The sequence below is a fragment of the Phytophthora ramorum genome (genome assembly GCF_020800215.1).
Source record: "Phytophthora ramorum isolate Pr-102 chromosome Unknown Phyram_PR-102_s0001, whole genome shotgun sequence".
Taxonomy (NCBI): Eukaryota; Oomycota; class Peronosporomycetes; order Peronosporales; family Peronosporaceae; genus Phytophthora; species Phytophthora ramorum.
In genome coordinates, this window is record NW_027150647.1 from 3,603,960 (window position 1) to 3,629,873 (window position 25,914).

At 51.8% G+C, this 25,914-nt stretch overlaps 11 protein-coding genes across 13 annotated transcripts; 6 read left to right on the forward strand and 5 right to left on the reverse strand.

Annotated features, from left to right (window-relative positions):
- Positions 1 to 12: 12 nt before the first annotated feature.
- Positions 13 to 1,550, forward strand: KRP23_851 (uncharacterized protein; the record flags this gene model as incomplete). Its single annotated transcript, XM_067893733.1, has 6 exons — positions 13 to 423; positions 871 to 901; positions 965 to 1,092; positions 1,165 to 1,362; positions 1,441 to 1,447; positions 1,519 to 1,550. 6 exons carry the CDS (start codon positions 13 to 15, stop codon positions 1,548 to 1,550), a joined length of 807 nt encoding a protein of 268 aa, XP_067751415.1.
- A 3,685-nt stretch (positions 1,551 to 5,235) lies between these two features.
- Positions 5,236 to 5,677, forward strand: KRP23_852 (uncharacterized protein; the record flags this gene model as incomplete). The annotated part of the gene is made up of 3 exons (XM_067893745.1): positions 5,236 to 5,316; positions 5,381 to 5,556; positions 5,626 to 5,677. 3 exons carry the CDS (start codon positions 5,236 to 5,238, stop codon positions 5,675 to 5,677), a joined length of 309 nt encoding a protein of 102 aa, XP_067751416.1.
- A 61-nt stretch (positions 5,678 to 5,738) lies between these two features.
- Positions 5,739 to 6,833, reverse strand: KRP23_853 (SEC14-like protein 2; the record flags this gene model as incomplete). Its single annotated transcript, XM_067893756.1, has 3 exons — positions 5,739 to 5,832; positions 5,888 to 5,966; positions 6,047 to 6,833. The coding sequence occupies 3 exons, from the start codon at positions 6,831 to 6,833 to the stop codon at positions 5,739 to 5,741; spliced, it is 960 nt and encodes a 319-aa protein (XP_067751417.1).
- A 266-nt stretch (positions 6,834 to 7,099) lies between these two features.
- Positions 7,100 to 7,619, reverse strand: KRP23_854 (uncharacterized protein; the record flags this gene model as incomplete). Its single annotated transcript, XM_067893767.1, has 3 exons — positions 7,100 to 7,175; positions 7,247 to 7,347; positions 7,419 to 7,619. The coding sequence occupies 3 exons, from the start codon at positions 7,617 to 7,619 to the stop codon at positions 7,100 to 7,102; spliced, it is 378 nt and encodes a 125-aa protein (XP_067751418.1).
- Positions 7,620 to 7,807: 188 nt separating this feature from the next.
- On the reverse strand, positions 7,808 to 8,446 carry KRP23_855 (Extracellular protease inhibitor 10; the record flags this gene model as incomplete). Its single annotated transcript, XM_067893779.1, has 1 exon — positions 7,808 to 8,446. The coding sequence occupies one exon, from the start codon at positions 8,444 to 8,446 to the stop codon at positions 7,808 to 7,810; it is 639 nt and encodes a 212-aa protein (XP_067751419.1).
- Positions 8,447 to 11,920: 3,474 nt separating this feature from the next.
- KRP23_856 (Extracellular protease inhibitor 10) lies at positions 11,921 to 12,901 on the reverse strand (the record flags this gene model as incomplete). Its single annotated transcript, XM_067893790.1, has 1 exon — positions 11,921 to 12,901. The coding sequence occupies one exon, from the start codon at positions 12,899 to 12,901 to the stop codon at positions 11,921 to 11,923; it is 981 nt and encodes a 326-aa protein (XP_067751420.1).
- A 952-nt stretch (positions 12,902 to 13,853) lies between these two features.
- Positions 13,854 to 14,876, forward strand: KRP23_857 (uncharacterized protein; the record flags this gene model as incomplete). The annotated part of the gene is made up of 2 exons (XM_067893801.1): positions 13,854 to 13,862; positions 13,938 to 14,876. The coding sequence occupies 2 exons, from the start codon at positions 13,854 to 13,856 to the stop codon at positions 14,874 to 14,876; spliced, it is 948 nt and encodes a 315-aa protein (XP_067751421.1).
- Positions 14,877 to 16,120: 1,244 nt separating this feature from the next.
- Positions 16,121 to 17,155, reverse strand: KRP23_858 (putative ADP-ribosyl glycohydrolase L543; the record flags this gene model as incomplete). The annotated part of the gene is made up of 1 exon (XM_067893813.1): positions 16,121 to 17,155. One exon carries the CDS (start codon positions 17,153 to 17,155, stop codon positions 16,121 to 16,123), a length of 1,035 nt encoding a protein of 344 aa, XP_067751422.1.
- Positions 17,156 to 17,661: 506 nt separating this feature from the next.
- KRP23_859 (Extracellular protease inhibitor 10) lies at positions 17,662 to 19,686 on the forward strand (the record flags this gene model as incomplete). The annotated part of the gene is made up of 1 exon (XM_067893824.1): positions 17,662 to 19,686. One exon carries the CDS (start codon positions 17,662 to 17,664, stop codon positions 19,684 to 19,686), a length of 2,025 nt encoding a protein of 674 aa, XP_067751423.1.
- Positions 19,687 to 21,446: 1,760 nt separating this feature from the next.
- KRP23_860 (uncharacterized protein) lies at positions 21,447 to 22,859 on the forward strand (the record flags this gene model as incomplete). Its single annotated transcript, XM_067893835.1, has 1 exon — positions 21,447 to 22,859. The coding sequence occupies one exon, from the start codon at positions 21,447 to 21,449 to the stop codon at positions 22,857 to 22,859; it is 1,413 nt and encodes a 470-aa protein (XP_067751424.1).
- Positions 22,860 to 23,158: 299 nt separating this feature from the next.
- Positions 23,159 to 25,909, forward strand: KRP23_861 (the record flags this gene model as incomplete). 3 transcript variants are annotated; one of them, XM_067893845.1, is made up of 1 exon in its annotated part: positions 23,159 to 25,909. In XM_067893845.1, the coding sequence occupies one exon, from the start codon at positions 23,159 to 23,161 to the stop codon at positions 25,907 to 25,909; it is 2,751 nt and encodes a 916-aa protein (XP_067751425.1). The 3 variants fall into 3 exon arrangements, with proteins under 3 accessions (XP_067751425.1, XP_067751426.1, XP_067751427.1); XM_067893846.1 differs by having other exon boundaries at positions 24,755 to 25,909; XM_067893847.1 differs by having other exon boundaries at positions 24,944 to 25,909.
- Positions 25,910 to 25,914: the final 5 nt, after the last annotated feature.

Consider the following 25,914-nt stretch of genomic DNA (forward strand, 5'->3'; position numbering starts at 1 on the left):
ACACTTGCAGTCATGCGCCGGAAGGCGCGAGTAGCCGGCGCGGCCGTCGGGATTCCGCAGGACACAGAGGGCGACGCGACAGGTTTGAAGCGTGGTTGGGTACTGCATGCGACGGAGCGCAGTGTGGTGCTGAGAGATGCGCAAAATTCATTGCGGGTGGCGGACGCGCTAGCATTTTGCGCCGGGTCAATCGTGGTCCAACACGGTGTGGAGCTCCCGTTGAATGCCACATTTTCTAGTAACAACTATCCTGCAAAGTATGCAGTTGCATGGATAAATAGCCCGGAATGTGATTCAGAGCACTCGAGTGCAGTTTACGTTGTGGATTTTCAGACTGGAGAAGTGTCTGTTGAACATTTGCCGAATCTGAACGAGCAGATTGGAGACGTGTTCGTGGATTCCAATGGGAAGCAGATTGCGGTGGTAGGAGCTGCAACTGGTAAACTTTATGGACTGATCCGATGCAATGCAGATGAATGGGGAATGGTGGATGGAACAGATCGAGACCCTCGAGCAGTCGATGCGTGCAGTTGTGGACGATTTGTTAGCTCAGTTGCGATGGGAGAGTGCTTCATGTACCTACGCGCAAGTCTTCAAGCGAGTGGCTCTGTCGTTGTAGAAAAGTGGATCTTTGATATAGATGCAGGTTGGGCGACAGTTAGTTTCTCATCCAGAACACTGGGAGCACCAACTGCCGACGCTAGCCATACGCAGGCGTTGAAACTATTTATGACAGCCACGTGGAAGTTCGGAATTTTAACCGTTGGTGGCGTGGTATACCACTTTCAAGGTGACCATGACTTACGAAATAGTTTGGTAAAACGAATATCTCTGGACCATCGCGTTTTGAATGGTGTATGGATCCAACAGGACGCTGCCTTTGCGATACTCCTTGCAAACGGTAAGCCAATTGTGACCTCTTGCGAATTTGGATTGCACTCAATATGTTGTCTGCTGTCACCAGGTCAAATTAGCATTGCGTACCCCGATGTAAACAGCTTCGAACTCTTGGCCATCGCAACATTCAGTACGTTGTCGAAGCGTCTGAGCCTCAGCGCTTTATTGGGAAAAGCAGTTTCCGCGGCTTTGCAGGCAAGGCTCTCGCGTATTGTTTTTAAGTGGATACTATGATGCCACTCATACTAACTATGCAAATGTTGTCAGTTGGTGTGGATCGGACAGATAAAACATATTGTAGTCGATTTTGGAACGGGTTGTGCTGCGTTTAAGCTTGAGATTGTTGACGAAGAATTCTCATCGAAGCCCTTTGCAGATCCAAACGGCCCAACCAAGTTGTTCCCAACTTTTGGGTTTGCTCAATCCAAGAGGAGAATGGTAACAAGTCTCGACAAGGATCCTTCTGTACGATTCTGCTGGGCTATTGCTGTCTTAGGTACTGCAAGCGGGTTAATGAATTTCTGTGAACTTGTTTGTTTGTAGAACTTCAGTGAGTGCATTCACGAAATTTCGGATGCAAAGGCGTCTCCTAGCTCAACTGATCTCCTCACCACTGCACAGATTATTATTGCACGATCCCGGGAAACGTTTGATGATATATATTTCACACTGCTCTGCATCGTTCATCAACAACTTACTAACGACTCGGATAGCAATGGCAAGTCTCGAGATCCAATTGATTGCATCGGCAACAATTTAAAATTGATGGAAGTACTGATTTCGCTCACTATATCGATGGAGCAGTCAATTCTTCGGCAAATTGGTTTGAGATTATTGTCTGCTGCTCCTACTCGGTCCGATCGAAAACGACACTATCGCAAGGAAATGGTCCAAATCATGCAACAGGTGAAAATGTCGATGAGTGGAGTTCGTGAGCTGGAAGATTGGTGGGTGGAATCATCAGAGGTTAAAGAATTTCTCTGTGTTTATTTTACGACGACGCGTGCGCTTTTACAAGAAATCAATGCAGACAGTGTGCGACGATCTGTCGGTGCATTACAAAACATTCATTTACTTTGCGAATTGGTCATTGACCAAGAAGATGGATCTACTGCAGAAACAATATTCAAAGCTGATAAAGGCGATAACCCTCTTTTTGATCCACTGAAACGGTTGCTAGTATCTTACACAATGTTGTGTCGTTGCCTGGGTGTGAATGGCGTTTTATTGGATCTGGACCACATTTTCTCCCTAGGCATTTCTTCATCACGAAAGGAGGTGTTTTGTTGTTTTCTAAAACCTTGGCGATGCATAGTTAATACCAGTGGTTCTGTAAGCTGTGCTGCATCCAGTTACATGATTCAAGGAGCCGTAAGGTATGCTGTCAAGACTGATGCGATCCACCATATTTTAAAATTTTCGCTGAAGAGTAAGAGCCTTCAAGTGCATTCGGTTGTGCAAGCCCTGTGCAAAACAATCCCTTTATTCGAAAGTAAAACCCATCGAAATGACACGTCTGAGGTCGACAAGCTGCACTGGGATTCTTGCGAGGAATATATCAGCGAGGCTATGGCGATTTTCCGGCGCTTAGGTGCTCGCAGGCAGTTCAAATACTCCCACAGAGAAGCGGAGTGTAGTGCGGGGCGCCTCCCACATCCATTTCCATTCGAGTTGGAGTTCAGTGCTTACCGCCAGACGCTGTCTAATGCAGTATCCAGAACTACAGCGAATTGTGATTCCGAAACAAGCCCACAATGGAGATTCTCTCACCTCGATGAGCAATTGCAAGCACGTGTCGTATGTTTGATTTCGCGGATTGTTTGGCACCTCGAGGCCGCTCATGAAGAAGTTAGTAACCTCTTTGAACAATCATTTGCAATAAACTGTTTTGACCCACAACTGGAATCGTTGTCAACAGAAAAGGAGACGCTTTCCGATGGTATTTCAAAGGTGCGAGCAGTACTATTTGAGACTGAGCTATGCTTGCCAAGATTTCGACAGTCTGGAGATAATCACGAAAGGCTATCTGTTAGATCACGAAAAATTGTCCGATCTCTGATGCTATTAGCTTGGGGGCTTTGGATTCGCGAGAAAGCTGGTATTTGCGCTCGAAGTGCTCACATTTTGAAAGGGAAAGATGGCATTGATGTCCATGCGAACAAATCTATTGGTGCTCTTGCTGCTATTTGTGCGCTTCATCTTAACGCACTAAGAACACTAAATAGTGACAATGAAGAACTCCTTAGCACTCAATTGTCACTCTTGGAAGAAGCATCTACAATGAATGCACCCAAAACCGCCACTGTCATCGCGTGGGGTTTCCCACCACACAAGATTGTAACGCGGCACCTTAAAAGATATCAAAGTCTACGGCAAATAGTTCAGCAAGCATCGATGGGTGTGACTCCAGAGGAGTGCGAGCAACATTATCAACAATTTCAAAAGCGCATCAGGGAAGCTTTTCTCCATGTCCAAGGCAGTCGAAATCAATTCCATGGACCAGCACGCAACTATACCAGCGACAGTGATATTGAGGTGCTGGTGAGTTGTTGTTGCGATCCAGAGTTTTTGCAGATTATGTCAGTGCTAGCAAAATGCCCTTACGAAGTTGTGGTCACTAACACTCCAGCACCAGGTGATTTTAGCACATCAGAAGACATCGTGCAAGATGAACTCGACAAATCAACAGTCAACGTTGCGACTGATCTACCCCCACGTATTGGTGCTAAGTCTGAACCAGTTTCTATTCGTACAATTGAGCATTCAGCAGAGCCTCGGACGACTGAGAGCTTGATATCTCGTGATGAAGTAATAGCCCTGCTACAGGCACAAACTCAACATTTAGAAGAAAAAATACAGGCTGTGACGATCGTCACTGCCCGTGAGCACCATGCGCAACCTAGAGAGTCAAGCTCAAGCGAAGACATTCCAGATACGCGAACGAAACAGAGGACCGCCATTTCTGATGGCGTTAAGAAAACAGTACCTGGAAAGTTACCAGACAAAACTGAAGTTGAAAAATCTACCAGTGCGCTAGTTGAACTCCAGCGGATGACACGGATATCTCTTCAAGTTCGCGACTTGAATCGCCGTCGTTACTCGGCAGCTAGTTCCGAAGCGGATATTGAAATCAATCAGCCGTCCAAGCAATTCCAACGACATGATTCTGTTCGCAACGCGCTTAAGCTTTTCCGTCTGCGACAGGAAAACGATGGCCACACTCGCAGCGATTCGGACAACGAAAGTGGAATTGCCTATGCCAACGGGGATGCCAATACGTCATCAAATACTAAGGCTGGAAGTAATATTCAGAACCCACTTACCATTTCAACTAGAGGTGACACTTTACAGCGTTCCGGTATCAAACGAAACCCCTCAAAAAATCAGCGCAAGGGATTAAGTGAATGTCCCCCACTAAAAGAACCTGTTTATCCATTACGACTCGAGTACGGAACTGATAGCGCGAGCTTAAAGTTGCTGGGTAGAAGTTCCCAACAGCGCAATCCTTCCGTGAAAAGAAGACAATTTATTTACCAGGAAAGTGGACCGCCACAGCAAGCAAGGGGATACCGAACAAAACCAAAAACATCGGTATTCGATGTTGAGTGTACAGATGTGATTAAACTGAAGACGGTAAGCGCCCAGACAAGCGATATCGCTTCCCGGCTAGTTTCGACAACGAAAGCAATGAAAGAACTTGGTGATCAGCGCGACGATATTGGGCCGGAGAAGGCTTCGCCGGTGCTTCAAGAATGTGACGAAGGCAAGGCAGTTGCTCGATTACCTCATGCTGCGAGCGAAAGTCATTCACAAAAAGGTGTTGGAATTCAGTGCCGTATGACTGAAGATAGCTCAGTAAACAGTGCACGAAGAAAACGGGGACCCCCGCCGTTGAACATTGCGGATAAATATCCCATTTGGGTAGATCTCGACAGTCCAAGTAGTGGTGGCGAAAAAATCCGATTTAATAATCGCAAGAAGTTTCTTCAAGTCTCTCGATTTGGCGGTACTGACGCGATGACTAGCACGGCTAACAACGATGCCGCTGAAGACACCCAGCACTTCACTATGCCACCCTCTGTTTCAACCGTGTTGGTTCCTCGTATTAATAATCTAAACTCAGAAGATGGGAGCGAGGAAAACCAGTCGGATAGTCAGCATTCGCCAAGTCTTGGTAATACTGAGAATCGCACCGTAGAACGGATGAATGATACGATGAAGGTGAGGTATCGGGCTAGCTACCGGCAGCACTTTCCTGTTCAAGAGCGCCCAGGCACGACCAATGATGATCGCGATAGCTCAAATGGCATCGATTCTTTACTCGACTTGCGAGATAATATGCAGCAGATGACTCAGCGTCTCCGAGTTTTGGAGACGTGCGCAAATTCGATCGATGAAGAGTTCAAGGTTTCCCAAAAGGTAAGTTGCGATGGTGCGACACACGTATTTATCAGGTTCTTATACCGTTTTCAACACCGAACAGAGGCTCAGTCGAATCGGAGATAGACGTCCCGATGGTGTTTCTTCGCGAACAAGAGTGCTGGAAGGTATCGATGAAATCTTGGAAAATACCGAGGACGCAGGTTGTCAAGCACATGGCAGAAAACCAAGAATGAGCCTGTTGTCGAAAAAAGCTTCCAGCGACATGGATGCCGCCAAGTACGACCTCAACCCTGTTTTCGCACAATCATCGCTAACTAACGAAAATCTATTTGAAATCGTGCATAGAAAACTCTTGAAGACCATCGAGCAGCTCACGATCAGCGAAAACGACCGGTGACAATACACATACGGTGTAGCTTTCTCCGCGCTAGTTGGCTTCAATATGTACCAGGGATGATTCATGCACCCACTTGTGAATTCGACTTGGCATTTTCGACCTTACTGGCTCGATAAGCACGCCCGTGATCGTACCACTTTTTGCTAGTCAATGACCTAAAATATCAAAAGTCAGCATTTTGGTCAACTCCACAAACGTCTAACAACGCACCATGCAGCCAGATCTTTTTCATCCAGGAAACCAAGGATACGATGCAGTGTTGCCTGGTCTAAGCATCTCCAGCTCAGCGCTGCAATTCCACGTCAAACAACCAAAATTCTTTGTCAATAACAATCGTGAGATCCAAAATAAAATTTCTCCCCCTGGTACCTTGCAGTTCCCAGCACAACTCTTCAATCTGTTCCCCCACTTGGTCCTTCTTCTTGTTCACATTCTCCTTAGCCTCCTCATGCAGCTTCAACTGCGTCTGCAGCTCTTCAATCTGATGATGCAGCAAGTCGATGGTCTGCGCTTCCGTCTGCACCTGCGTCTCCAGTCCGTCGTACTCTCCTTCACGTTGCAGCAGCTTCTGCTCGCGTTGCAATCTCGCCTTGAGAGCCAGCTGCGTTTTCTCCGCGTCGGACACGGGCGGCGTCTCCTGCTTGAGCTCCACGTGGTACGCTAACTGCTTCGTGTTGACCCACGAGAACGAATTGTCCCAAATTAAGAGCACCATGCCGGGGCCCGAGAGCTTCAGCTGACCTTCCACCTGCTGCTTCTGGCTCTCATAGCGCTGCGTATCCAGCAGCTCAATCAAACTCCCGTCAGCGCAGACCATCTGCACACCGAAGTTGACGTCATAGTCCCTAGTGGAAAACGCGTAGTGGAGCTCTCCCTTGCGTGCGTCCAGTTTGATGGGCAGCTGGAAGCCGCCGGCCGCTGCGATGGGCACCTGCGAGCTCTTCCACTGCAGTTCGTCGACGATCGTCGGCTTCTGGGGGCTCTCGCTGGACAGGCGGAGGTTGCTACTGCTGCTGGAGGTCCCGTCGATGGCGGTTAACAGCTGGATCCACGAAGGACGCGCACTCAGACGTTGGTCGCGCAGCAGCTTCTCCTCGTGCTGCCGCAGTTTGGCGTGCACGCGCTCCATGCGCCGCTCCTTGGCGCGCCGCGTCATCGAGGAAAATGAAAGTTGAAGGCAAAGCGAGAGATAAAATGCGGTGGATAGCCTGTTAAGTTTCACGAATTTACGATAATAGCCAATAATGTCAGAATGGGTACACTTCAACAGAGGAACATCAAGTCTGCATTTCTCTCTGTTTAACTGCTAGATGGAGGTGCTGCATCTCTCTCTCTCTCTTCCTACTGCATCTTGGGAGGCTAAAACTGGGACTGTCTGCGTTCTCCTACCTCCGTATTTTCTCGGAAACCTTTGCCGCTGCTCTATTGGAACTCTCCGGCGTCATAAATACCAGGCAGTAACGTGTTCACTTTCTCGGCAATGGCCATCACAATACCACTATGCAACAAACCCACCAACGTTAGTCTCCCCAAGAACCAGGTCTCTCTACTCAAAGCCAGAGCCATCACCTTCTGTAAGCCGTGATGCCCTTGGATTTGAGCCAGAACCAGAAGGCGTCGCAGTGCGCCGCGCAGTCGATCACTCCGTCGTCGTTGTCGTCCGAGTTTTCCTGCACAAAGAGCAGTGTCAGCACCTTCCTCCCCACAGCTCAGCAGCATCTAGCAGCAGCAGGACACGCACCTTGAGCATGAGGAACTTGCCGATGAGCTGGAACGTGTTCGACACGACGTCCTCACCGTCCTCCGACGAGCCGAGTTTCGTCACCGCCGCCTTGCCGATGCCGGGCACCTCCGTCAGGTCGCCCGTGAGCGGTGCGCGCAGGAAATCGGCCAGCGTGTCCTCCGCCACGCGAGACTTCTGTGGGTCGTAGCCGTCAGCCATGATGTCGATCGATCTGTTTGCTGTTGGTGCTGATTTTAGGGATGAAGGGGAGAAAGTGGATCCAATTTTCAGCCTTTTGATTGGCTGGTAGAAAGTAAAGTTAGGTGTGTTGTACACAAGTTTGGAGAAGCGCACATGTATTGTGAAATTCAGAGTTAGGCTGCTACCGTAGTTTTTGCATTCTGGAGTTAGGCAGTGAGAGGCGTAGAAGGCGGGCACACGTCGGTCGACACCTGCGTGATGTTTTGCTTCGGCTGGTTGCAGCTGGCGATGCCCAAGTTGCACTCGTTTGTGTACGTGACGCCGTCGGAGCCGCACACAGGCGCGTAGTTGTCGGGGCACAGCATGTCACCGCAGGGCGGGCCCTGGTAGTCGGGGGCGAATGCGAGCTTTCGCTGGGCGTTCACCATAGCGAAGTCGTCAATGCGGTTAGCAGTGTTGCCGGTACCCTTGCACTTAGCCATCTGCATGTAGCACTCGTTCGAGTATTCAACGCCATTCTCGTCGCTCACCGGGTCGTACACGTCCAGGCACGCGTCAGGGCATCCCACAGTTCCGCTGGTGCTGCTGGATGTCGACGTTTCCGGCGACGGCGTTGCCGAGGGCGAAGGCGTCGACGCACACTCTCCGTCAGACGCCTGGTCGATGTCACCGTTGCTCTTGCACGCAGCAAGGCGCAGATAGCAAGCGTTGGAGTACGTGTTGCCGTCGGATCCACAAACTGGCTGGTACACGTCGAGGCATCCAAAGGAGCAGTTGTCGTCGGTGGCGGCGGCAGTTGACGTGACAGCGACGGCCACGAGAGCGAGAGTGAGAGAAAACTTCATCGTGATAATGTACTGGAGATAGGCTGGAGTGCGAGGTTCGAAGCGAATTGGAGAATGAATCACCGGCAGGCATGTCTATAGCGGCTGTCCGATAGTTCGCACGTACACACAATGCAGCATACAGTTTACGTGTTACAATGTGGTTTCCGAGATTACGGTTCCGCAACTTCAAAACGCTTTGCTGTTCGATACCATTCAGCACGCACAAATTACTAAGCGATTAAAATCGTTTTTAGTCTACCTCACAGGAAAGCAAGAAAACTTGTGGTACATGTAGCCAGATGCTGGTGCGCGCTGAGCAATTTGCTTCTGCGTTCGATCGACCGGTGCAACTACACAGTACAGTATTAACGTTGTCTAATACATGCACACTCCTCACGAATACTGCTGCTGAACAAGCAAGCAACAACTAACTGTACTATTAATAGTAATAATACATGTTGTGAAAGCCATGCAGGACGTCCTATTTATTTGCAAATCAATCGATTTACAGCAGCGTAACCTCGGATATAAACGGAGTCAACTAAGTTTGAAGTCTGTTTTATTAGCGGCCTCTCCAGCCGATTTATAAGTTTAACTCCCTCAGAATACCCATGCTTGGCTGGGCATTCTGAGCGTCCACAACGCAGAGAGTCGAAGTAAGGATTAGGAGTTTTGACAGACTAGCAGAACTGTTGTCCCTGTTCAATATCAAATGTTGTAATCGTGGGCAGCAGCGACCACAAGTTCGACTCCAACATCGTGTCCCTAACACATCAACAGACATTTAACAACGGTAGGTTGCTGGTCACCACGCTAGTGAAGCTCAAATCTTTCCAACAAAGATTGACGAGGAGCATGATAGCTTTGAGATGGTCTACTCAATAGCTTAGGTAAAGGTGATCTCGGCCGGACATGAAACTCTACATGAAGTCAAGCCAACACGCAAAGCAAGCACAACTGGTGGCAATTAAGCTTAATGTAGAGTTATTGCTCTCTCGCGCAAAAATCTGACGAGTACATGGCAATGTAGGGAATTTTGAACAATGACTGGCGGCCGGTTGGGGCTCACATCTCTACCGCACTGCTCAAGCGTCCTTATTAATGTGTGATTACCCCCGAATTAGACGTTGGAATACCTCAGATTAATATCTCACACCCTTGCCCTTTAAGGTCCGATTAAAACGACATTTCAGATGGACAAAGCAGTCGGTATGATATAAAAGTTTACACAGTGTCGTCCGCAGCGGCGACCAGAGACATGCCTGGTGAGCAAAATACTTGGACAGGACAACTTGTTTGGTAGCGCTTCAACTAGTTACTTTTGCTGGCCGCACATTCTCCCTCACTGGCCTGGATAGTACATGTAAGTACATGTACATGTACGTCACTCCATCAGAACCGCACACTGGTGCATACCGGTAGTCCATCGTGCACACCCGATTACAGTCACACCTCCCAAACTGAGCCTCTCTACCTGACTACGCGTTCTTTATCTGGTTGTCGTCTCTGTGTGCAAAAGAGTTTATATGACTTTCACTATAGACGTTCTCTAACTGACTAAAACCCTCCTTATTCTCTAACTGACAGCGGGGGAACTCCCTGAATGGACGCTAAATCGTGCCTCGCCTGGATTTGCTCGACCGCTTGTCTGCCAGTCATTTAAACAGCGTCCTGCCCTGAACAACGTCAGTCTTTCGCCGCAACGCTCAATCACAACTAGCGTTTCCAGTCGTGCGCCATGCTGTCTCAACTCTCGCAACAATGAGCCGTAAGGGCAAGAAGCGTGACAAGGCCCAAGTAACTATCGCATTCTGCTGCAATGCGACTGGAACGCACAAACTGGATCTGTTAGTCATAGGGACAGCAGCGAATCCACGGTGCTTTCAAGGTGGTACGCGGCGTGAACTTAAAGGCAAGTCTGTTGTGTATTACCATACGAAGAAGGTCTGGATGACAGCAATTATCTTTTTGGAGTGGCTACAATCTTTCAACTTAAAGATGGCTGTGGAAAATCGAAAGGTTCTTTTACTGATTGATAACGCTTCGAGTCACAAAGTTATCAAGCCACTTTCACATGTTGATGTGCACTTCCTCCCTCCGAATCTGACTTCGTCGGTGCAGCCACTCGATGCAGGTAAGCTTTCTCACATATTTGGTTAATGGTTGGTGAACTTACTGATTGATATTATATTTGTAGGCATCATCCGATCGTTTAAGGCACGCTACCGTCGTCGATTTGTCCGCTGGTGCCTTTACGCAATGGAAGGCGACATAAAGCGGAAACTGAACCTTCTCGAGGCAATCCAGTTCAGAATCGATAGTTGGGGCGATGTGACGGCCGATTGCATACGCAACTACTGGGTGAAGTCAAGGATCGTAGACGCTACGTTGTTGGGGGAGCTCCGCCAGGCAGGGGAGTATGCGTTGGCTGCTGAAGAAAGTGTGGCAAACGATATTGTTTTTTTGTGAGGTACATTGATGTCACTGACTTCCTATGTCCGTTCTAGTCGTCGTCCTTATGCCGACTTCTAGCTGTGGTAAACGATATTGTGAGCATGCTGGAGGGGGTTAGCGCCCACGATAGTGTTGCCCATTACTTGGAGATTGATTCTGACGTTGAAGTTGACGAGCTCCCAGAAGGCGATGCCGAGGACGATGATGCTGAAGAGGTGGATGGTGACGTGGACGACGAGAACGACAAACCCCTGTGTCAGCCAGCATCGACAGCACTCGCCTATTGTATGGAGCTTCCTTCGTTTCTATTCTAGTGTGAAGGGGATACAAAGCGGAACTGGAAACGATACAGGCCTTGACAATGGTAGCTAGAGACCAAGTAGTGAAGCGGCGGCGGCAGACATCACTGGATACCTTTTTTACACCAATGTGGATGTAGCCATTTCCATATCTGACACATTCTCTAAATAAAACAACGTCTCGGATCAGACAGATCGGCCGTCACTTATTGAGGTGTGACTGTATCTCAACTTGTCTTGCAAGACCAAACACAGCTGGAGTTGCCTGGGGCTGATGACTCGACCGTGCTGACGTTCACAGCGCAAGTAAAAGCGGCAGTGACAACCACAAACACGAAGGCGCAGCCGAGCTTCATCTCTTAGACGCGGTTACAGTAGGGCTTCGCAAATTGAAGAATGAACTGCTATCATTGACTTTCAGCGCAGCATCAAGCCATAAAAAAGCGAGCCACGTCGCCCTAGCGGCTGCATGGCTTCTGCATGTCCTTCGCTTGCGGCGTCAAAGATCATGGCGAGTGCAAAGGTACGCAGATGGCAGACAAGTGGCTCTGACTGATCTCCTCACAACAGTGCACTTCTGTCATTGTACAATAGCGACTCGCATGGGTTGCGATGGACTGCTTGATGTGTTTAATCGACGTACGACGGGCTCGTGCTGCGAGCAATACGGGCGTCTAAAGCTTTAAAATAGAGGCTAACGACGTGATTTTACTCTCTACACTCACCGATGTCCAGTTATCTAAGCAGTAGTCTTCGTGCTCTTGGATGCATCCTTGGACACAGTTTCCTGCTGTGTTGTGGTGGCCTCAGAACCGGAACAAACGTCCTCGCTGGCCTGACTCAGGTCAAGCTTGGGATTCTGGCAGCTAGCGAGCTCCAGCTGGCATGAGCTAGAGTAAGTGACGCCGTCGGAGCCGCACACAGGCGAATAAATGTCGGGGCAAGCGCCAGCGCAGTTCGAGCTGCTGGACGAGCTATCACTGCCAATAACCCCACTGGATCCATCCTCGAATAAACTGCCGACGCCGCTGGTAGACGAAGTCTTCGTCGTCTTTGGCGCCTTTGTACTCTTTGTGGCCTTCGAACTCTTCCCCGCCTTCTTGGGGGCCTTGGTGCCCTTCACTGCGGCGGACGAGCTGCCACTCGCCTCACTAGCGGAGTCGTCTCCTACGCTATCATCGCGGGACGCACCGAACGATCGACCGTACAGCCTCTTGTACTCTGCAAGGACATCCACATCTTTCTTCGTGTCCTTGCACTTGGCCATTCGCATGTAGCACTCGTTCGAGTACGTCTTGCCACTCTCATCGCTAACAGGGTCGTACACATCGAGGCACGCGCCAGGACAAGCCATGTCTGAGCTTCCAGACTTGGAACCTTCGACCGACGATGAAATAGAGCCCCCCGCGCATTCCCCAGTGGCCATCAACGTCAGCTCGGTTGTGTTGCACTGAGCAATGCTGAGCGCGCAGTCATTCACGTAGGTGACGCCGTCGGACCCACACACGGGGTCGTATTTGGTCGGGCAGATCTCGTCGCAGCTGTAGCCGCTGCCAGAGGCCTCCGTTGAGTCCGAGGCATTCCAGCTAAAGTCCCATGAGGACGACGCTGATGCATCGTCCGACGAAGGCTCTGGAGATTTAACACCCACGAGCGATTTACCAGCGCGGACGGAGGTGAGGGCGATAGCCGCGACGACGATACCCACAGCAGGCTTCATGTTTGATTTCGATTAGGAACGCTTTTCACGTCTGCGAATTCGAGAATGCAGCGTTGCTCAACGTTAGGGCAGCAGCTCTCGTTTTTCTATCCGGAGAGGCTCTGATCTGGGGAAAGGCAGACATTTTCTGTGCGCGTCGCAGTGTTCATCCGGCGGAAATGTGAAGTGCACTTCTGAATCAGGAGTCCTGATTGTCTTCGTGGATCATACATGTTCACGCGTAGTCGAGTCAAGTTCAAACTCCTTCAGCGAAGAAGGCATGTACACACACAAAAGCACCGTTGTTCTCGCGATGGAGAGATGAAAACCGATACGGGCTTCGCATCAAACGGATGAGAAAAACAACGTTTGGAGCAAAAACCAAAGCACCGAAGACTTTTCTTGCACGCCGTCTGCCTCGTGCAGCTGGAAAGTCGGCACACCGAACAGAAAAGCATGAGGCTGGCTTCAACGACATTCAGGACAGGAGACGGCGGCAGACAACCTCGATTCTAGCGAAATAAGAATACATGTCGATGAATCTTGACTAGCGCTTAGAAGGTCGGGCTCTCAAAGCTCCGTGGGTACAACTGCACCTCGTGAGTCTGCAACTTGTCAAGAGCGAAGATGCATCGGACTCACGCTCATGCTTCACGCTTCTTTTTGAAAGAGCAACGGTATCAATATTCCTGCAGTCCTGAACTGCATCACTGAAAAGTCTTTGCACGTATGTTTCTCCGCATGCTTGCACGCGAAACAAAAAGCTGAGGGGGTGGGTCACCTGACGTGATCGTGCGCCTCAATGGCGCAAGGCAACATGATTCATCGTCGACCACGCCTTGCGCTGGGGACACCGAAGCAAAATCGCAGGAGAGACAAATCAAGAATATATTTATTCCTCTTTTGTCATTTGTGAATCTCGGCAAATGAAACTCACTTTGCAATACACCAAGCAGAAAACCGATCGACCGCCATGACCAAGGTAGAAATCGTCCATGCCCCGTGTGTTTCTCGGTGAGTACATGTAGCACTAAATCTTGCCCCCTCCGTGACGTAGATCATCAAGGGGCTGTCCGAAGCGCTAGACAACTACGACGTGGTCCTCATCGACCAGTACGGCGTGCTGCACAATGGCACAATCCCCTACATCGGAGCGGTCGACTGCTTCAACCGCATGATCCAAGCCGGGAAGAAGGTGGTGCTGTTGTCCAACACTGCGCATCGCTCCTGCGGCCTTCCGACCAAGCTGGGGCCTATGGGGTTCTCCACCGACTTCCAGGGCGTCACGGGCGGACAGGTGTGTCACGACTACCTGCTGGATCGACGCGACACGCACGCGCGCTGCTCGCTCATGACCTCCGACCTGGACGGCAAAGTCGCCAAGCGCGCGTCGGACCCCGAGTCAATCTTCCACGGGTTGGACGTGGAGATTGTGCCGCTGGACAAGGCGCAGTTCCTGATGGTGGAAGGCACGCAGCAGGTATGCTACAGCGACCGCGTCGCTGAAGTTCTGCCCACGGACTATCGCCACACGGGCGAAATGAACGAAGCCATGAAGGAGTTCCTGCGTGTCGGTCTGGAACGCAACCTCCCGCTGCTGTGTCCCAACCCGGATGTGCTGGCCGTTGTGGCGAATGACCGTTTCGTGCACATGGGAGGCGGCATCGCCAAAGTGTACGAGGAAATGGGCGGCAAGGTCGTCTACTTTGGCAAGCCGATGAAGGAGCACTTCGAAGTCTGCCTGGACTTGGCGAATGTGACTGACAAGTCCAAGGTTGTCCACATTGGTGACTCGCTGCATCACGACATTCAGGGAGCCAAGAATACTGGAGTGGACAGTATCTTTATTGCCGGTGGAGTTCATGCCAAGGAACTCGCAGTGAACGCTTGGGGTACAACTGAAGAAGAGTTGCGCGTGAAGCCTGACCTGCTGGAGAAGCTAATGGAGAAGACGAACCTGGACCCAACGTATACCATGACCCGCTACACGTGGTAAACGTGTGCTCTTCATTATAAGAACGCGAGTGATGCTGACACGCAGTCCGTGATACAGTACGATATAGGCCATGAGCACTGAGTAGTATTGTTCATGTAGTAGTAGTATCAACCTAGAGATACTACTCGCTCCATTGTTGTGCTCAGTGCAGTTTTTTTCTTCTTTTGTAGTATCAGCCTATCCGTTGAAGAAGAATAAATCAAAGGCGTCGAAGTACAGCTTCATTCATGGTAGGGCCACCGAACAGAGCACCTTGAATCCTCCCACCAACGTTAGCGTGATGTATTAATACATCATACGCACCCAGCTCGGATATCAACCTTTCCTGTTATTATTTGTTCATGATTCGCTTAGCTTTGAGGGATTTTTGAGCTCTCGGCGATGACACTGGTTGTTTGTCCGATGTATATGTTGTTAGTTGAGCAAAAAAACACGTTTGTTGAAACTCCAACAGAAGGATAGCTTCAGTGCAGGTTGCCTTGCCGCACCGAGGATTATAATTCTGAGAACCAATAACAGGCAAAGATACTCAAATGAGAGCTTTTGATACGTCTGGCGAAGGTAAGGTGAAGAGCAGTGGCAAGCCAAAAACGATTGACTTCAGAAATCAACTCGAGCGATCGCGAGAGCAACACCGCAGTCTCAGAGCTGGCTCGTCCAGCGAGGAAAACGAAAAATGGATGCATCCGTTGGAGCGTAACGCTGAAAACCAAGGTTGCGCGTTGAAACAAAGACACCTGATGCCAGAAGTTTTTTGTTTTGTTATCAATGTTCGCGCCTTCACGGCATATACCAAGCGGATGAAAATGCCCCGTGATCACAGCACGTATGAAAATGCCGGTAACGTTATTCTACGTACATCATGTAACTCGTAGCGTCAGCTCTTCGGGCCAGACCCGTTCGAAAACCCTTCGAGATCTCTCCGCAAAGATGATTTGGCCCCAGCGCCAATCCGTGCCAACAAGCGTAGATAACAGAAGATGATGTTGAAAATTGTTAAGTCATCACTGCTTCAGAACAGACAAGTGGTAGACGAACGGACATCATCTACATGTATGTATGTAGTACATCCGACGAGCAATCTCTGCGTTCAATGTTAGCATATCGGCCAATCGTGGAATGGAAAGTATATGTAGCTCGAAACACTTTCGAAAGCCAAACACTTCACCGCTTTTCGCCCCAGAGCCACAGAAAACCCAAGCTTACCACCGCCATCGTCTTACTTTAAGAATTCAAGACTTCAATCAATGCATCAATTCACCACCTAAAAGTTGTTCCACAAGTTTCGAGACTTGCGCCCCACGATACGTCTCCGGACGCGGGCGGTGCGTTACTGCAGGTTTCGTAGCGTCAAATGCTAGCACAGCCTCACGCATGCGAGAAGGAATAGACCCCACGCCATGCAGCGCGCCAATGAGCCCGCCGACAATAGCAGCATTAGTGTCTGTGTCGCCACCCTTCAGCAAAGTCTGCTGAATCGCTCGCTCATAGCCCTCATTTTTGCGTAAGAAGTGCGTGGCCAACACGAATGCCCAACGCACATGGCCCACTTTCCGCGTACACACGAGGTTTGCAACATCCAGGGACTCCTCCAAGAACCAAGTGCGCACAATCGAGTCCACAGAAGAGTTTATGAATCGTTCTCCACGGTTCACGGCCCCTTGAAAGTCCCCAGGATAGCGGAGCAAATGCTCCAGCATGAGGCAATAGACAGCATTGCAATCCTGACACACTTGGTTTGGGTGCGACAACGTCGCTTCCGTCCTGGCAAGCGCGGCGATTGTGCTCTCTGACCCCCCGACACTCCAAATTGCGAGCGGTGCGATGCGCATGAGCGATCCATTCGCCTCGCTGGCACTGCAGCTAGTAGCTGCAGCCTGGGTCATGGCTACTGCATAGTTCCCGTCAGCATCAGGGGCGATTCCGAATGCTGTGGCACAAGTGTTCCCAATGTCGAAAGGTTTCGAGTCGCACCACGCCGCGTACTGCCGCGCCACGGACTCCAGTGGGAACCCCTCATCTGGGTGATGACCCAGCAGCCCACGAGCTAGAGACAGCGCCAGCTCCGAGTCGTCGGTTATTTGCCCTTTGCCCACCCTGAAGACCCCTCCCCCAGGCATCGTCATGGCGCGAGAGACATCGGACTCCGTGATGATACCGGGCGAGAACTCGAGTGTTGCACCCGCTGCGTCCCCACACAAGAGGCCAAGGAAGGCGCCGTACGCTTGGTCCCAATTCACGCGGCGTAACGCGCTGGAGCTGCCCGCCATGACGTCCATAGAGCTCCCTCGTCTCAGAAGACAGCGCAAAAACGATGAAGTGTGCATGGATTTTATGTGGCGTACGTACAGACTGTCCTAGATTCACCAGCGTAGGAATGGAGAAGCGTTTCGTTTGAAGATCAAACAAGTGCATTCTGTGCTCTCTACCCAGCACTATGGGCATCATTTACACTGTTCATGTAAACTTCGTTTCCATTTGCTTCGAGGCCTGAAAAAAGTTTTGGAAGTCAAATACTGGATCTCGCTGCTTGCTGTTCGAACAGCGAAGATGGAAATATCGGATGGTGCTGGGCACAAATGGACCAGAGACGGTGTGGAGCAATTTTTCTCCAGATGGGGAGTGGAAGATGCACGATCCCCCGTGACGGCGCTGCTACCGCGGCGACGGAAGGACACTGCAATACTGTATGCTCGTGTAAGTTACAGGTAGCGAAGGAGCTTGGCACTCTGCAATTTGCTAAACGCAACGCACACCTAACCTGTATTTCAGGTCCCAAGTCTAGATGAAGATCGCTGTCGGCCTCGTGCTCGCGGCTATTGCTGTTGCCTCTGTCCGTGCTGGTGACCCTGCCACGCTCTCGACCAAGGAGGAAGCGACAAAAACTACAAAGTCGACGAAGACCGGAGCCGCCTCCAGCAGCGGAATCGGCAGCCTGTTTGACGATGGCTCTAGTGGTGTCATTGGTGACGAGAGCGGAGCTGTTGACCCTAAGCTTCTTACGTCCATCGGTATCACTGTCCCTATGGACGGCAGCAAATTGAACTTGGGCCCCGGTCCTGCGGTTTACCCTAGCGACTCCGGCTCGTTTGACTGGAGCTGGGACTCGATTGAAGGCTCTGGTAGCGCTCACTACGACTGTGACACGGTCTGTACGACCGACTACGAGCCTGTTTGCGGCTCCGATAACACCACGTACACGAACGACTGTGCCTTCACCGTCGCTCAGTGCAACGCTACCGAGCTGGTCCTGGCGTCTACTGGCGAATGTACTCTGAGCTCCACTTCTACGTCGGGCGAAGCTTCTGTTGCTGGCAGTGCTGCTGCGTCTTGCCCTGACGCGTGCACCACTGACTACTCGCCAGTAACTGATGAAAACGGCAAGGAGTACTCCAACGAGTGCTTCATGCGTATCGCGAAGTGCAAGGGTGAGGAGAGCGGCGAAAAGAAGAAAACGATTACGTTTTCGGATTTCCTAAACGATGACTCGCAAAAATCGGACCCCACCCTAGTAAAGGGCACGAAGGAGACGGAGGCCCCCATTCTCGCCACCAAGTCGGAGAAGTCGACCAAGTCGGAAAAGTCGACCAAGACTGGCTCGACGTCTAGCAGCAGCATCGGCAGTCTGTTCGAGGATGGTTCGAGCGGTACTATTGGCGAGGAAAGCGGCAGTGCCGACCCCACGCTTGTGAAGGGAACGAAGGAGACGGAGGCCCCCATTCTGGCCACCAAGTCGGAGAAGTCGACCAAGTCGGAAAAGTCGACCAAGACTGGCTCGACGTCTAGCAGCAGCATCGGCAGTCTGTTCGAGGATGGTTCGAGCGGTACTATTGGCGAGGGAAGCGGCAGTGCCGACCCCACGCTTGTGAAGGGAACGAAGGAGACGGAGGCCCCCATTCTGGCCACCAAGTCGGAGAAGTCGACCAAGTCGGAAAAGTCGACCAAGACTGGCTCGACGTCTAGCAGCAGCATCGGCAGTCTGTTCGAGGATGGTTCGAGCGGTACTATTGGCGAGGGAAGCGGCAGTGCCGACCCCACGCTTGTGAAGGGAACGAAGGAGACGGAGGCCCCCATTCTGGCCACCAAGTCGGAGAAGTCGACCAAGTCGGAAAAGTCGACCAAGACTGGCTCGACGTCTAGCAGCAGCATCGGCAGTCTGTTCGAGGATGGTTCGAGCGGTACTATTGGCGAGGGAAGCGGCAGTGCCGACCCCACGCTTGTGAAGGGAACGAAGGAGACGGAGGCCCCCATTCTGGCCACCAAGTCGGAGAAGTCGACCAAGTCGGAAAAGTCGACCAAGACTGGCTCGACGTCTAGCAGCAGCATCGGCAGTCTGTTCGAGGATGGTTCGAGCGGTACTATTGGCGAGGGAAGCGGCAGTGCCGACCCCACGCTTGTGAAGGGAACGAAGGAGACGGAGGCCCCCATTCTGGCCACCAAGTCGGAGAAGTCGACCAAGTCGGAAAAGTCGACCAAGACTGGCTCGACGTCTAGCAGCAGCATCGGCAGTCTGTTCGAGGATGGTTCGAGCGGTACTATTGGCGAGGGAAGCGGCAGTGCCGACCCCACGCTTGTGAAGGGAACGAAGGAGACGGAGGCCCCCATTCTGGCCACCAAGTCGGAGAAGTCGACCAAGTCGGAAAAGTCGACCAAGACTGGCTCGACGTCTAGCAGCAGCATCGGCAGTCTGTTCGAGGATGGTTCGAGCGGTACTATTGGCGAGGAAAGCGGCAGTGCCGACCCCACGCTTGTGAAGGGCACGCCAGCTCCGGCTGAGAAGACGTTGCCTGCTTCGAAGACTACGGTTTAAGTACTTCAGTAAGTCTCTCTTGTAGACACCAGCGTTAGCCCGTTGCTGCTGCTGTACGTACGTATATATTCGTTTTTGTTATTGACGATTGGTATGCTATTGACGATACTACATTCAATCCTGAACTATGGTCTACAAAACGTTTGCTATATACTTCGAAGAATTTTACTTTTAAAATACCTGAGCTCAACATACAGCACACTCTATAGTGGTCCAAGGTCTGGTATACTCTTTCAACAGGAATGAAACAGTGAAACACTAAGGCCGTGATGTCCAGGATTGTAATTCACTCCACAGATAGATATACTGGCCCCCCCCGTATCGAATATTTTGTACCTTCTTGATTGTAATGCCTCCATCCCCAAAGCTACTTTTAAATATTAAAATACATGTATCACACAATAGAGGATCGTTCGTACTCAAGTAAATAATATGAGGGTCGAATCGGCTAGATATCCTGCTAATCACACACCCGGCGAAGTCGTCTATCCATACTCAGGTTGCTGCAGCCTTGTTTTCTTCCTAAGTATTCATGGAATGTACTTCTATGTTGCGTCCCTCGTAGCCGCTCACTGATCTACTTCGAAGTATCAGACGTCCCTCTAACAACGAGCTACACTATTATTATAATAGATACCCCTTTCCTTGATAGTTTCACGCTCAATTTCATCCTCAGCATCGCGTTCTGCATCATTTTCTTCTATTGTATATGCACCACCATCTGCGACCAGTTCCGAGACACTCATGCCGCAGAAATTCTCGTCGGTGGGCTCCCATGTTCTCGTCAGAGAGATTGAGGGGCCTATCTCGACGTCGGATCGTTTGCATTTTACAAAATAGTCACTTACAAGGATTGCGCGACATTATTGCACCGGTACATGTATTATATGTAGTGAGCTCGTGGTTATTTGTTGCTCCTCCTCAGTCTCGTCCTTTCTAGCCCAGCACTTAGTATTATTTTAGCAGCACGCAATATTCCACGAAACTAAAACTGTGCCCAGCATTTGGTACACTTCAAAATAGGTCTCTACCAGTATCACTACGGAGGGGGTTGTCTGTCTGTAGCGTTACTGCAATGGTAGCCAACGTTTGCACTTCTTGCTATCCCGGTACACTCAGAAACTGCTACAGAACGAATTGATCCCATAAACCTACTTTTTCAGTGTACATGTACTGCACATGTCGCGAAGGAACGGTCAAAAGCAGAATCATACTTCCCCTTACCTATTTTCACGACGGTCGAGATCACCGACCTAGGTCTCGCTTGAACTCTGTTACAGGTTTAATCCAAATATTATTTTAAAACTTTAACTGTAAAATACATGTCAAAAGTTGATGGGGCCAGAGTTTACGCTGTCGAACGACTCTCAGAACCTCAGTCGAGACCCGACTCGGGAATGGATTGCTTTAAAGGCACTGGCTCCTTCCTACAGATCCGACGTCGTCCAGCTCGCTGGAGGATCTGTTGAGGATTTGTCTTCCTTCGGATGTTGCCAATCTACACCCAGCAGCATAAGGTTCGTCGCAAACAGACCGCCATCTTTGCAGATGGGGTACATCATGGAAGTGCATAAACGATAGTAATATGCAGCGAACTATGGGTCGTTCTGTTCTTAGGATGGGACTCGCTCCGGATTGAATGCCGCGAGATCGAAACCTGGATGGTGTCGGGCCGTTGGCAACCCATAGTTTGGGCTCCTCATTCTCCAATTCGCGAAGCGCAACACACTGCCATCGTCTCACGAATCAAATAAATTAAAATGAAGTTCACTGCCGGGCTTGTTCTTGCGGCTATCGCTGTCACCGCCGCTCACGCTGGCAACCCGAACTACCTTCGTTCGACTGACTCGGAGTCTGCCAGCGGCGACGAGTTCCAGTTCTCGACGTCCGACGAAGCTTCGGACTCGCTCGATGCCAGCGGCAGCGACGCGTGCCCGGACGACTGCCCGGATACGTACAAGCCCGTCAAGGACTCTGACGGAGTTGAGTACCCGAACGAGTGCTTCCTGCGCATGACGGAGTGCAAGGGCGCCGCCAGCGGATCATTTGTGGACTTGAGCGACTTCTACGGCAGTGGCAGCATTGACGAGGATGACCTCACGATTGACCTGACCGACCTGTTCGGCAGCGACAGCAATGACGGCAGCCATGTCACAGTCAACATTATGTCTCTGATCGGCAGCGGCAGCGACCAGGTTGACCTTCAGGACATTATGGACGCTTTCGGCGACGATAGCGATTCGGGCAGCGACGACGCTATCATCGTGAAGAGTGGCAAGAAGTCCACGGTCGTTGATGACTCTGACTCTGGGAGCGACGACCTGTCGTGGCTGCTTGACAGCGACTCCGACTCTGGCAGTGACGACGCTACCCTGGTGAAGGAGACCCCCGCCACCAAGTCGTCCAAGTCCACCAAGTCAACTAAGGCTACCAAGTCGACTAAGACGGGTGCTTCTGCCAGCTCGATCGGCAGCCTGTACGAGGACGGTTCGGATGGCACCATCGGCGACGAGAGCACGGATCTTACCCTCGTGAAGGGCGGCAAGAAGTCCACCGTCGTTGACGACTCTGACTCTGGCAGCGACGACCTGTCGTGGCTGCTTGACAGCGACTCCGACTCTGGCAGCGAGGATGCCACTCTTGTTAAGGGCGGCAAGAAGACCACGGTGGTTGAGGATTCTGACTCTGGCAGCGACGACCTGTCGTGGCTCGAGGATAGCGACTCGGACAGCGGTTCCGACGAAGTTCTCGTGAAGGGCGGCAAGAAGTCCACGGTCGTTGATGACTCTGACTCTGGAAGCGACGACCTGTCGTGGCTGCTTGACAGCGACTCCGACTCTGGCAGTGACGACGCTACCCTGGTGAAGGAGACCCCCGCCACCAAGTCGTCCAAGTCCACCAAGTCAACTAAGGCTACCAAGTCGACTAAGACGGGTGCTTCTGCCAGCTCGATCGGCAGCCTGTACGAGGACGGTTCGGATGGCATCATTGGCGACGATAGCGAGTCGGCTGAAGAGGATGTGACCCTCGTGAAGGGCGGCAAGGCCTCCAAGTCCACCAAGACCTCCCTTTACGACGAGCTGGACGACAGCGAGTCGGCGTCGGACGAGGACGACCACCTGCAGCAGGAGCAGTCGGTTGCGACCAAGAGCTCCAAGACCACGCTGGTGTAAACGGCTCCTTTTTAATGTACGTTTGACAAAATGTACGTTGGTCCCTGTTCACTTTGAACTCGAAACTTCGTATCCCTGCATGAAATCTGTGTAGAACGGCCATCAGCACGAAGTGGTGGCTTTGCGTATGAATTTCATTCCACTCTGAAACAAATCCTCCATTCCGATATATATATTGTTCACAACCGCAACTTTGACCCTTTATTTTAAAATTGCACCACTTAATCCGGACTGAAGCTCCCGACTTTGCTTCGTCAACTTACCATTCCAGAACGTGCCTTCTCACAGTTCTTCGGGCCATGGAAGACCGTGCGACGTCCACGGCCACCGCGCCGCTGCAGCTGCCCATCCTGCCTTTGGACGGCAAGGTGCTCTTCCCGCGCACGTATCTGCGACTCGCCATCACGTCGGCGTCGGCGTTGCAGCTGCTCAAGGACTTGGTGTGGGAAGTCCGCGCCCCCAAGACGTCGCGGCGCAGCGGGGGCGACTCGGCGTCGCTAACACTGGCGATTTTCACGCGGCGCAGCGGCTTGGAGGGGGACGCGGACGCGCAACAGGTGCTGGCCACGACCGCGGACGCCAAGGACGCAGTGTACGGCGTCGGCACCGTAGCGCGCGTCGTGCAGCTCACGCGGATGCAGGGCGGCGTGCCTGGTCTCTCGGTGCTGGTGCAAGGACTGCACCGCGTACAGCTGCAGGACGTGGCGCAGACGCGGCCGTACCTCGTCGGCTCAGTGCAGAGGCTCGTTACTGTGGAGGACCAGCCGCAGCAGGAGTCGACGCTCACGTTGGAACAGCTCGCGCTCCGGCTCAAGCACTTGACGCAGGAATATCTCGAGACCGCCAAGAGCGCGCCATTGCTGCGCAGAAGCAACGGGCTGGTGGACGCCATCGGCAACTCGTCAGCGGGGGAGCTCGCAGACGTGGTGGTGTCGTATCTGAACGTGGGAGTGGATGAGAAGCAACAAGTGCTGGAAGCGGTGCCGGTGACGTTGCGCTGTGAACGCGCAGTGGCGCTGCTGGAGCAAGAGACGGAGAAGGCGAAACTGCAACGGAAGATCCAGAGCGAAGTCCAAGACAAACTGGAGGGAACGAGGAAGGAGTTTTTGCTACGACAGCAGCTGGAGGCCATCAAGAAGGAGCTGGGCGAGGCTGGTGATGATGGCACTGCTGGTGACAATGCCAGTGATATCAAACTGCTGGAAGACCGGCTCAATGCTCTGACCTTGGAACCCAAGGCTGCCAAGGTCGCCCAGCGCGAGCTGCGGCGTCTGAAAGGCATGACTGCTATGCAGCCCGAGTACGGCATCCTTCACAACTACCTGGAGTTTTTCTCGGAGTTGCCTTGGAACACTTCCACGGCCGATTCTTTGCTGGTGGAGCGCGTGCGCAAGCAGCTTGATGCGGACCATTATGGACTGGACAAAGTCAAGAAACGTATCACCGAGTATATTGCTGTCCGCAGCCTCAAGAAAGATATGCGCGGTCCGATTCTATGCCTTGTGGGACCTCCAGGTGTCGGTAAGACCTCGCTGGGCCGCTCTATCGCTACTGCAACCAACCGCAAGTTCGAACGGGTAGCACTAGGTGGCGTTCACGATGAGTCAGAGATTCGAGGCCACCGCAAAACCTACGTTGGTGCTATGCCTGGCTGCATACTAAATGCGCTTCGTCACGCTGAGACCAATAATCCCGTATTGCTTCTGGATGAGGTGGACAAGCTGGGTAAGGACTTCCGAGGTGACCCAGCGAGCGCGCTGCTGGAAGTATTGGACCCCCACCAGAACAACACGTTCACAGACCACTACCTGAACGTGCCGTTCGACCTGAGTCGCACGTTGTTCCTTGCAACGGCCAACAGCTTGGACACGATTCCGGGTCCGTTGCTTGACCGCATGGAGGTCATCGAACTCAGTGGCTACAGTGTGGAGCAAAAGGTGGAGATCGCTCGACGCTACCTTCTTCCTCAGCAAATTGAAGCCAACGGACTCCGCAAAGATATGGTTCGCGTTTCGGACGAAGCGCTGCGCTACCTGATCATGCGGTACACTCGGGAGGCTGGAGTGCGCGACCTGGAACGTCAGATGGGTGCGTTATGCCGTTATGTGGCTGTTGATGTCGTACGCGAACTGGACGAGGCCGATCGAGTCCTGATGAAAAAATCTGAGGAGTCCGACGGTGGTGCTGACCGACTGGCGTCGTTTGACCCGATCTTCATCGACAAGAAGACGATTCGCTCCATTTTAGGGCATGAACTCGTGTTCAACGAAGTCGCTCTGCGCTCCAGTGTTCCTGGAGTGGCGACAGGCATGTCTTGGAGTACAGCTGGTGGGTCTATATTGTTTGTTGAAGCCTCGTGCACGCGATCGACCAAGGCAGCACCGACTGCGCCAGCATTGACTCAATCTGTCCCCACTCTGCAGCTCACCGGAAAGCTGGGGGACGTTATGAAGGAGTCAGCGCAGCTTGCGCTCTCCTGGTTGCTTGTGAATGCGCATTTGGTTGAGCTTCCGCGTGAAGAGAGCAATGCGACGAACGCGGGGGAATTGTCGCGGCCGACTGCGCTGTCATTGGATGGGATAACGAGTGTGCACGTCCATTTTCCCGAGGGAGCTATCCCAAAGGATGGCCCTTCAGCTGGTGGAGCGATTGTGTGTGCACTTCTCTCGGTGATTTCGGGCCAACCTGTTCCTGTTGACATCGCTATGACGGGAGAAATTACTTTGCGTGGTGTGATTCTGCCAGTTGGTGGGGTCCGTGAGAAGGTGTTGGCAGCTATTCGCGCTGGCATCAAACGCGTGATCCTACCGCGTGGAAACAAAAGCGAGGCCGAGGAGCTGCGCAAGGAGTTCGCTGGTGTGCCAACTGATAATTCACGCCACCACAAAGACCGTGTGCAACTATTGTTTGTGAGCGACCTGCGTGAACTCATCCAGCTCGTTTTCCACATGAAGATGCGAGAAGATGTGGGCGTGCGACGACTCAAAGCTGCAGGTTCCAGCGGGGGCGTCGACTACACCTCCGACCCCGTGCTACTTAGCATGCTCTAGCGATC